Below are 12,285 nucleotides of genomic sequence, written 5' to 3'. Positions count from 1 at the left end.
GGTCCCACGTGGAGTCTTATTGTAAACCCTGAGTGTAACTCATCAAACACACTGTCTGTTATTGGAGTCTAACAATCATGTTGAAATCATTCTATTCCTGAATAAACATTTTCTCACAAGATGATTTTTGAAAAACCCTGCATTGTTTACATCCATCTTTATTAGCTTGCTGCCTTCTTCTTATTGCTGCACGCTGTATCTTGTTGTGTTACTGCCACCTGTAGATTAGTGCAAAAGTGTTCTATTGCACTGATCTTGATAGTTATGCACAAGACACACAAAACACGGACACAAAAAATAACCCTAGCTCAGAAGCTACACAGGCACCTTCAATTCCCAAGATGTTTGAAAAATTGAACAGCTAAACATGAACAGATATAAAAAGGCAATAAAGGAAGGAACTCAAAAGCTAGAGGTTGTTGGGGAAATATATAGTCATTTGACCTCACTTGTCTGTTGAAACAAGAAAGGGCCTTAGTCAAACTACTGCCACAAGGTCGGAAGTACTTTATTATAGGGATGAGACAAAATATCAATGCGGCAATATATCGTATTATTAAAGAGAGTTATGTACATTTTGCATGAAGTTATTCTATTTTATTGTCCTGTAAATTCTATATACTATATTAAAGTAATTTTACACTGGAATGACGGCACACATGGACAAGATTGTGTGTGTGTGTGTGTGTGTGTGTGTGTGTGTGTGTGTGTGTGTGTGTGTGTGTGTGTGTGTGTGTGTGTGTGTGTGTGTGTGTGTGTGTGTGTGTGTGTGTGTGTGTGTGTGTGTGTGTGTGTGTGTGTGTGTGTGTGTGTGTGCGTGTGTGCGTGCGTGTGTGCGTGCGTGTGCGCGCGCGAGGCACTGACTCTATGCACTTTGTTGTACATTGATTTATCCACAATGCTGTAAATACAAATTCTGGGAACTTGTGCTTTTTGCCTTTTTAGTGGTATTTTTTTACTTCCTAAGTTATGATGTGGTAATAGATGATTGTCTTGTAATGTATTGTATTGACAATTCGCTATGATCATGATACCATTGTGATAATATTGTATCGTATGTATCTCTGTGATTCCCACCCTGTATTATCATTGTCTGAATTTCCCCTCATTTGAAATAAGGGACCTAACCCAAATATCCCCAGGCTAAAAGTTCACTGATGTGCATCCACATACCTTTGGCCATATGGTGTACGTTTATACTACATGATCAAACTGAGACTTACTGGAGCTTAAATATTAAAACAAGGTCAGAGGAAAGTGTCTGTGCTGTTTATGGCACTTTTTTTACACAGACATTGATCGCCATCAGGTTCTCTATTAAGTCTCCAAGGTGTCAAAGGAATAATAACAACCACAGCTCTCATGTGCTGCTGTCAGGAACATGTATAGGAATTGCATATTCAATATTCACATCAATTTGCATGAAGGTTTTTTGTAATTGTACCCCAATGCTGCAGAAAAGGTGAAAAGAAAAACAGCTTCACTTTTATGCATGAAACATGAAAATGCTGGAAATAGATGATAAAAGCAAACTCCTTTTTTCCAACCAATAACAGCACATTAGGGCAAAGTGAAGAAAAGATTACTCATAGGTCACAAATGGACTGGAAATGTCATATCCATTTTATTGCTTTTACTTTTTTTTACTCAGAGCCTGTTATTTTCATTTCCTCATAACTTCAAAAATACATCAAAATGTGAAGAAAAATTATTTTTCTGAAAACATGCAGTCCACAGAAATAAAATAAAAGAAACCCACACAAATCACTTTAACTGTCACTCATGTATTTCTTGCTCCAAAATACATTTGTAGGGAGCAAGAAGTGGTTCTCAAATGAAGGAAATAAATAAGAAATAAAGGTTGTTGGATGGATTTAATGTAAAATGATCATATAGACATAAAATGTGGATGCCATAAGACATAAAAACTATATTCAACATGTTGTTCTCAAATGACGACTATAAGGATGTATATTTTTGCTCATCGTGTAAAACCAACGAGCAATAATAAAGATCTGACACGTAGCCTGTCTTACAAGACAATAAGAGCTTCACATCACCAACTCTGCATGAATTTCCCGAGGCAACACTGACAACAACTGTGAAATAAACATGATGACATTTCAGTCTTATGTCCTTTCATAATTCTGACACTTTGCCTTTTGGTTGCGCATGACTGAGCAGCGACATCCACATCTGGATCGATACACCGCTAAGTGAAAAGACAACACCTGCACACAACAGCGACCTTTAGAGCGACTGTGTGAGGGGTCCAGGAGGGCGGGAGGCGCTTTCCTCCTGAAGGCACTTTTCGTACAGAGGTGTTTTAGAGGAAAAAATCAAATGGATTTCAGTAAAAGGATGTGAGGGAAGCATCAAATGGAGACTCGCACCATTCAATAAGGGCAAATCCCACCTTTCTATATGGGCTTCATGACAACTGTGCTTGGTGTTTCCATCACACCCTTCTATACATTCAAAAGTTTTCTTATAGTTTAATATATTACTGTATAACGCACATTTTGCTCAGATATATGTTCAGTGTGAGACACATTTCTATAATGAAAATCCAAACTGGTGCAAAAATTACACAAAGTAATTGTAATATAATTCTACAAAATCATTTTTAATACACTTTGGCAGGAGAGACAATGAGTCCCAGAAAAAATATAACAGGCAGTGAATACAGATGGTGAGAGGGAACAGTAGAGGGAAATCCCCTTTACTTTTATCAAACAATGTCAGCATTTATTTTCAGATGTTGCTGAATGCCCACTGACATGGTTTAAAGCCAATTGTTGATATCCAAACATCTTAAAATGTGCATATTTAGACCAGGGGGCATGATCCCAAAGCCCCCTTTAGCACGCTCAATTTTTGGACCTCTGTATTTCCAAAACCCTGCGTACGTCCCTGTCTGAGAGGGGCTGTCCCACTGTCAAATTATAAAGTGCATGAGAGCTCTCTGGACATTTTGAGCCCTTTATCAACACTTTCCGTGAGTAAGTATTTCTGCAGACTTTGCCTGAGGGAATTACCCACAAATCATGGTGTTGTGACATTAACACAGGGTTATGAGGGGAAGATTAAAAAAAATAAGAAAGGAGGACTGGAACATGGCTGTTTAACCCACTTTCATGGTTCAGCCTGACATATTACAGCAAGAACAATAACATTTAGGATTTAAGATGATTGATAAAGACCCATGAAAGCACGCCTGTTTTATTCAACAAGCTGTTTTGATAAAAATGAGTATTTAATTGATTATTTGACTCCATCACTCCGTAAAGAGCATAACATGTTCAACGCTGTAAAGAAGGTGAAATAAAAAGACACAAACACACAACTGTACACAAAATCTTCTGCCGTTGTAAAGGTAACTTGATATGTGGCTGCAAAGTGCTATCTTATTTCTTTATACCATTTTGAGTCACTCAAACACTTTCCAGGTGACGTCAGACATTGAGCTTTTTACCGCGCTACATTGACTAATACAAAACTATATGGCAATTATTGTTAGATGTCAAAAAAACTTTTCTTATGACATATTATTGAAACAGGAAAAATGAAAAAAAAAAACATTTTTAAAATGACTTAGACGAATGAAATATTACACAGAACATTTGATTTTACCATCATTTTGTTATTATCTTGCAATTCTAATGTTGTGACTTTAATGAACTTCTGCCTGTACAATAGATTGAGATTGGTAAAAAAAGAAGATATAGTCTGATAAAGATACAGTCTAATACTAATCGTTCTACGGCTCGTTCATTTGAATGTTTGATTTTCACTGTGAAGAATGATGTGAGCAGAGTTTGGCGCGAGGAAATCTTACAGCTTTTAAAGCCGGATATCAAACAAAAATTGCTATTCAAAGCAGAATGGTGTTATTTATATATGGAGATGACTTTTAAGCCATTAATGGACTTGATTGATTATAAATATTTTTATGCAATTTATTGTGCAAGAGTGAGAGATGTCCTTAAAAAGAAAGTCCTGTAATCTCTGCAGCCTTCCTGCGGGACTATTGAAAGGGATTTTAAGCACATGTACTAATGGGCTTTTGTTAGCCTTGATTTGAGCTTCTTTCATTCCTTAAATTAAAACCATAATAAGTAATCCTCATTTAGATCCCAGACTTTCCACAGAATGAGCCTGACTATAATAAAGATGACATGTTAAGTAGATGGCTGAGACCATGCAGGACAGAAATTTGGCGAGGTGCTTACACGCATTTAAACAAACGTTATCCAGAATGAATTATACCCCCACTCATCACAACCTGGGCATGATCCTCTCACTCTGTGGAATACCAAATTAGGACATTGTGGTGTGACATGGTGACGGTAAATCTAGCATGTGACAGTGCGGAATAATCATGCCAGTGAACAGCAGAAACTATGTGGCGTATTTTAAACAGTCAACAGGACTAAGACTCTAAGCATAACCAAAGTACAAAGACACACACGGATCTTTACGACAGAAAGCTATATGCTGCACACTAATTGGCAGCATATTTTTATTGGCTTTATGTTGTTTTCTTCGGTTGGAAAGAGACATGCACGGCATCATTTATTACAGCTAAACACACACACAGTCTGTCAGTTTAAGTTCCTTCACACACAACAACATTGAATATGAACACACATTGCGTAATCCAACACCAAATTACAAATGTGATTTCTAAAGCATGCATTTACATTCACTGTGTACACCTGAGTCGCATCTCGAATAAACATTATGTTACTTGAAAACAACTAACATTTAAACTACATCTCTGAAAGTACACTTTAAATTTGACAGCATCAAACATTTAGAAATATTATACACATACAATAAGCAGACAGAATATTTTACATCAATATTCAGGAGAATCTCCACCAATATAAAAATATACGACATATTAGAACACACTGTTTGGACTTTTTAGCAACACCACAGCAAAAGCATCTTATTTATCATGAAAAGTGCCAATGATAGTTATTTAGATTATTTTAGTTAAAGATACTTTTGTACTCAAGGGGTGATCCACCTTATTCTGCCTTTTCGAAAGAGTGAAAGAGCAGTCTACTTGTTTTTGCAAAATGTGTCTTTACACTTACGTGAATACGGCATGTAGCTTCTTTAGAGATGATTATTGTTCACAGAAGCAAAACGCTATAGTTTTTGTGATAGTTTATTCACATTTAAAATCTATTTTCCAAAAGAGAAGGGTTGGACACCAGTGTTTTTTCAAGAGTCAGTTTGATACTAATACCCTGATGCTTTGAGGACTGATCTTCTGATGATATTATGAATAATGGCTCCAAATACAGTTATGATCAAGTGTTGAGGTCACTGACGCAAAGCAAAAAAGTAAAGAATGCACTTGAGATTTTCCTTTTTTAAATAATACTCACACAATACAGCAGTTAGATTGTAAAAAATACAACAACTGCATATTACGAAAGATATTTTACAAACCACTTTACAATTAAATTAAATAAATAAGTTAAACTTACAAGCCCATCACTAAAAGAGCACTGGATTGAAATGACATCTGCTATCATGAAGTCACAAGAGAAGTGTGGAAAGCACAGACGTATGCACCTGCATGTGTACAGTCTCTCTCTCTCTCTCACACACACACACACACACACACACACACACACTGTCCTTACACACAGTCCTCCTGATAAATCCGTCTGCCATTGATCATGCTCAGACTGGCCATGGAGTGTTGCGTGCTGCGGACAGATGTCATATGTGTGTTATGAGTCGGGCTCTGTGACGAGCGTTGGAGGATCACGCGGCAGCAACAACACAGCTGCTGGTTGAACTGCTTCTGAAAAGTCTCGCTGAGGAGGTACAAGGCAAAAGGGTTGAGGCAGGAGTTGGTGAAGGCCAGGATACGAGCTACGACGCTGCACAAAAAGTGAAGCAGGGAAGTGTCCACCTGGCGTGGGGAGAGACAGGGTGGTGTGTTGAGAGAAAGACAAATAGGATTGAGGGAATACAGGGAATAAAACATGATCAGAAATTTAGATTTCTGTTTTTTTTTATTATCATACACTCAAGTCATATAGACCTTGTCTTCCCATTACCTACACAACCTCCTACATCTGGGCGATTGACAGTATAGCTTATGGTAAAAATATGTATATTGTTCATATATTTTTCTTTATTGTTTCTATCACAATGTTGAAAAAACAGTGGCTGTCCTGCGTGACGTCATTTGGACAACATTTTACGTTCTGATCCCTGCACATTTTTAATTAAAGTACTTAAAATGAGAAAAACAGTGAGTACTTTTCATTTGTCAAATATTTAATTTACACCGGAGTATAAAATATTTGCTTTACTGTGTGGTTATTTCATATAGACCATTTATTTACTGAATTTCCAGAAAACGGGCTATATCGTGATAAATAGCCTACATCGTTATCGAGATATGAAATGACCTATATCAGGATAGAAGTTTTAGACCGTATCACCCAGTGCCACAACCTCCAGTTTCTAAAGAAAATGATGCATCTGTGAAATCCTGTTTTTTTCTATACTGTTAAAGCCCCCCGCTCTATCTAACTTGGCTACATACACTACTAATAAATGATGAATCAATTAAGGTCGATGGTTAAAACATTATGTTACAAATAAACGTATCCATATGAGGAATACAAATTACATCACAGCCCACTCTACTTGCTGAGCCACAGCTGACCCACATACTAACAAATAAACAGACATGGAAATACCTGGGAGTAGTGATAGGAGCGGTATAAGTAGATGACGTGACAGGGAAGCCAGCAAACTGCGAAGAGACCAACAAACACCAGCACTGTCTTGGCCAAGCGCTTTCTTGATTCAACCTGTTGGTTTTAGAAAACAAACAAACAAACAAACAAAAAAAAATATATATATATAATACATATAATAGACATTAATGTTTAAAGCAAAATCTTATAAAACATTGAACACAGCACAACTATAATAAGTAGATTTCAGTAGTTTCAGATTGTATTTCAAATTTGACTAGTTTTAGAAACATCAATAAATAAATAAACAAAATAAATCAGCATTTTTACCTCCAAAAGTTTACTTCTATATGTGAATAAGGATTCGAAACAGCCTTTGGAGCATGTTTGGGTGTGATTGTAACAAAAAATATAATTAAATGTAACTCATTCAAATAGTAAAGTGTTTGTGACCTATATATATATATATATATATATATATATATATATATATATATATATATATATCACAAATTGGGCTACGACCCTGATAACGACAAGTTGAACACCTGCCTGACGTCTTGCATGCACGTTCCCCTCCACAGGCAGGTCTGAAGCGCTCTTCATCAGGCTCTGGGCGATGAAGGTGTAGTACACCGATATGACCAGCAGGGGAATGACGTAGAAAATGAGGAAGGAGGCCATGGAGTGGATCTTGGGATGCAGTTCCCCATGGGGATACGGCGCGCAGGTGACAAAGCTCTCATTAGTGGAGGTGACGTTAAAAGTATGGAGGTCAGAGAAGATGGCCTCGGGGATAGCCAGGACCAGGGAGAAGAGCCAGATGAGCGCTGCCTGCAGGACGATGCCGGTAGTGGTGCTAGATGTTTGGATGTCCAGGGGCTTCACGATGGCCCTGTACCTGATAGATAGATAGATGCATAGATAGATAGATAGATAGATAGATAGATAGATAGATAGATAGATAGATAGATAGATAGATAGATAGATAGATAGATAGATAGATAAAAACATAAAAGATTCAAGATTCAAGATTCAAGAAGCTTTATTTATCCCGAGGGAGATTATTTTGCAACAGTTTCAATACAAAGGCGGAAAAGGATCAGAGTAACAATAAGCATAAACATAAATCAAATCAAAATAAAGCTAACGTCAGATAAATCAAGCAATGAACCAAGTGTGACAGAGTGCAACAGACATCGTGGTTAAGCGTAGGTATATACAATATACAACAATACGCCCTGTGCAGTTTAGCAGCAGACTGAAATGAAATAAGTACAAACTAAATAAGTGAGAAGGAGCGATAAGTTATAAGTGTTAAAAATGTTAAAAATGTAGCAGCATTTCCTACAGAACTAAGTGACAGTATGGCACAGTGGAGCGTAGCAGCATGTCCTAAAGCACAGTAAGTGTATCAGCAGATAGTTACAGTACCATTAATAAATAAATAAAGTGATGTAGTGGTGGTATAAAGTGACAGTGTAAAGTGTAGCAGCATTACTTACTGAAGTAAGTGACAGTACAACTGAATAAAGTGATGCAGTGATGATATAAAGTGACAAAGTGACATTTTCAGGATACAGTGTCTCCACTGTTCCTTACCTGACTGGGGGAGATGAATTATAGAGTTTGATGGCCGCCGGAAGAAAAGACTTCCTCCGGCGTTCAGTATTACACCGTTTTAATACACAGTATTAAAACTGACTGATTATCACCATTTTGAGTCATTTCTGGTGAACTTAAATTCCACTTTTAGGTCAGGATATCAATAATAAGCCAGCAGCCAAAATAAGGAAATCATCTGCTATTGTGAAAGTTAACAACAATTATAATTTTTAGGTATAATTTAGGTCCAGGTTTTCTGCAACTCTTTTTCCAGAGGTGGTGTGATCCCATCGCAAAACGGTCTTTCTAGTTTGCTTTCTTTCTTTTAGCAATCTGATACTCAAAATGTTCTTAATAATGTCTTGAAACCTGAGATCTGTTTAGCATCAGAGGTAAAAGCATTACCTGCTGAACTTCAGGAAGTAATAGAAAAATGAGGAGCACTAAAAACAAGCCTTACCAAGAGGATAACAGCAACCTGATGGTGATATGAATAGTGGAAGGACAAGTTATTATCAAAAGGTTGGTACAGGTTCAACCAAGGGAAAAAGAGGCAGTGCATTTTTCTTTGCACCTTCAGTTTTTATATGATTCAATTCTGATCTATTTTCCCAGCGTTGTTATTGAATTTAAAAGCACCACTTGATCCAAGGATGATTTGTAAAAGGTGCACTCAATTGAAGAACATTACCTTGAAAAAACATAAAACCCATGCAATTACATTGTGAGTTCAGCAGCCTGAATTTAGATATTTCCAAGAACTGAACTGCACACCACATTGTTGCCATTGAGATGTATTATTACTGTACCTCTCAGCCCTGTACATGCAGAAAAATATGTGTTATGTAAAACATACAAACAGATAAACAGGCTTGTCCCTGTACATTTCTCATGAGAGAGAGAAATATTGTAGTTTTTCAATCTAATCTGATAAAACCACACCACACCCACTAAGTCCTGATGAAGCATAATAGTTTCTATCATGAGTTTTTATGCTAATAAATACAAATAAATCAGGTAATGTAGCTATGGTTTTGTTCTGGACTTTAACTTGGTTTTTCGTTTACATAGTTATTAATATTTAATAGTATAGGGCATGTTTTTTTTGTGTTTTTGAAACTTCTGTCTGACACTAAGCTTATTTTATGACCTCTGTCCTCTGTTACAATTAGTTACATAGTGCATTGGGCGATTTAAACAGAAAATGATGAAACTGATGGAACATCTGCACAGTATTATATTGTATATATGCAGTGTTAAAGGATAGTAGATTACAAACAGTAAAGGGCAGCAAACCCTTTTTGCAGTGTCTAATATGCCGGATCCAAAGAAGAGAACATGCATTCTGTGGATTACATTTTTTGTTGTTGTTGTTGTTTTTACGTTTATATTGATGTACATCCAGCATGATGTCGGAAAGTGTAATTCACGCTGAATATATGAATGGGTGTATCGTGTCTGTGTCTTCTGATTTAGCTGTGTTATGACTCCGAGAAGGAGTATGAGTGTTGTCTCAAATTGCTCCTAGCAGAGGCTATGGGTACCATGTGTGTCATTTAAGATGTGATAACAATGCCATCGCCATGCTGCTCCCACTAATGACTGTGTTAATACATTCTTGTTGTCTTGCATATAAGATATTTGTAAAAGCCATCAATTAATTAATGGCTGGTATCAGGTTGGTATACTGATCAGTGTGAGCAGGTAGCCTACTGGGTTGGACAGACTAATGTGAAATGAAAGTCCCATAAACACACCTCTCCACCTCTCATTCTCCAGCAGCCATATATGAAGTGAAATATCTTAGCTCTGCAGCTCTTTTCCTTTTTTCACAAGGTGCAGCAAGTTGCAGCTACTTTTAGCGCATAAATAGCAAGATTTCTTTCCTTGGATGAGTGACTGTAACAGACTAACTTATAGCAAAGCTTATGTTATAAAGTTAAAAATTTAAACTTCTTTTTTCCTTTTTCTTCATTTTCTTCAAACCTGTAACTGTGATTGAGTGGCAGAGATTTATAATTGCACGTACGGATAAAGAGATCTATTGTTTGCTGTAGCCTATGTTACTTCTATGGGGTCACTGCAAAATCCCTATACGTTATTCCAAGCTTTGACAAAGAGCTACACAATGCAAAGAAATGTGATTTGCATCAAAAAGCTTCAGTATGACTGTATTGGCTGCCTTTGGGTTTGCATTTCTTATTTTCGGTTTGCAAGTTGAGTGGTAGGCTACTTCTCATGATGAGTAAACCGGACTTTAAAAGACTGGTTCAACATTTTGGGAACTTCACTAATTCATAAGAGTTGGATGCAAAGACTCAAACCACTCTGATATCTGCTGCTGCAAACAAATATGAAGCTAAAGCCAGCAGCCAGCAAACTTAGCTTAGTACAAAGACTGGAAACGATGGGAAACAAGTAGCCTAATTCTGTCCAAAGGTCACTAAAATCCTTCCGAATTCTCACAATAACACAAGATCAGGCTAGAAATATGTTCACGTCACACGAAAGTCGACGACAGTCATGGATATATCTTCTAGTCTCGCTCTCCGCAAGAATTTAAGTGTATTTCCCAAAATGTGTCAACATTTCTCCTTTAAACCACTTCTGCAGGAGGAAGCCAGTCTCAGACTTGATTGATGTGTTCACAGATTAGCCTACAGATAGAGCTATATGCACATTACTGTGTTGCAGGTTGTGGCATCGTGCAAACTTGAAGCATAATGCTGTAGTCCTACAGGTACAGCTCATATTGTCCCTACTGCCATACTGAAATAGTTAGGCAGTGCAATTTTACATGGTAAAAACACCCAAAGCTGTGAAAGGAAATACTCACATTTATACAAGTGCTATTACACCATAATGAAAGACGATCAATAAGGTTGACTCAACCCTTGAATGTCAGTCTTGCAGCTCAACAAAGACTCCAGGAATGATTTACTGAGGCAAACATTATTAAAGGTTTGACACATAAAGCTCAAGGTTTTTCACAATTAGCTTCTTTTCATCTCGTTTCTTACACTCACAAGGTTATTCACTGTGTCTGACTGTATGTGAAGCAGGTTAATAAGGTCATGGCTCCTTGGGAAAAAAAAAACAAGCACAAACACACATTAACCTACAGCTACACCATTTAGGTTTTCCATTGACTGCCTAGGCTCTAAATGTCTAATGTTGATAATACGCATATCCTCCAGACTGACAGTGTCACAGTTTTCAGTCAAATAAAGGCATAATCTCATTCATCAACAAAAGTTTGAAAATAGAAATTGACAGCAATGAATTGATTCTGTAGCAATGGATTGCCTTCATCGTTGTACACGTGTCAAGCAGCCTTAAACAAAGGCACCCCTCTCGTGCGTAATATGCCCTTGATCAATACACAATTGAATATTTGCTTTTCATTATAATAATAATAAAAAAACATGCATATGACCTGTACCTGTTTTTTAGCGCAATTTAGATAGTTTGGCCACGTTGAAAATTGATTAAATGATAGAAATTAAATGATGATTAAATTAAAATTAATATGGTTGACAACAGGAGCCTACCTGTCAGCAGAGAGGGCTGTGAGAGTGAATACAGACACTCCAACCGAGGTGAGCTGAATGAAGGGGATAACTTTACAGCCCACTCTCCCGAACAGCCACTCCTCTGACAGGTAGCGGCTGGCATCCACCGGAGCGCAGGTCAACAGCAGTAAAACATCCCCGAGCGCAAGACTCGACATGAAGAGATTCGGCACATTGCGGATGGATTTGGCAGAGCAGAACGTCTTGATCAGCGTGATGTTGCCGATTAGCCCCAAAACGATGATGACACCGTAAACCGAAGCGATGACCACGCCGGTGATCCACATCGTCCGTGTCGTTCTTTGGAGAGCGCTGCGCAACGCGTTTGGATACAGAGGGTCCACCTCTCACACCGCGAAACCAACTGACCA

The 12,285-nt window shown here is 37.5% G+C and overlaps 1 protein-coding gene across 1 annotated transcript; it reads right to left on the bottom strand.

The window, feature by feature from the left end:
• Nucleotides 1-5,659: 5,659 nt before the first annotated feature.
• On the bottom strand, nucleotides 5,660-12,201 carry LOC310946281 (gastrin-releasing peptide receptor-like; the record flags this gene model as incomplete). Its single annotated transcript, XM_083912719.1, has 4 exons — nucleotides 5,660-5,938; nucleotides 6,738-6,851; nucleotides 7,290-7,638; nucleotides 11,894-12,201. The coding sequence occupies 4 exons, from the start codon at nucleotides 12,199-12,201 to the stop codon at nucleotides 5,660-5,662; spliced, it is 1,050 nt and encodes a 349-aa protein (XP_083768845.1).
• Nucleotides 12,202-12,285: the final 84 nt, after the last annotated feature.

Source organism: Echiichthys vipera (genome assembly GCF_963691815.1).
Source record: "Echiichthys vipera genome assembly, chromosome: 1".
NCBI classification, from domain to species: domain Eukaryota; kingdom Metazoa; phylum Chordata; class Actinopteri; order Perciformes; family Trachinidae; genus Echiichthys; species Echiichthys vipera.
Note: the sequence above shows the minus strand (reverse complement) of the source record. Positions and strands in the feature narration are given on the sequence as shown.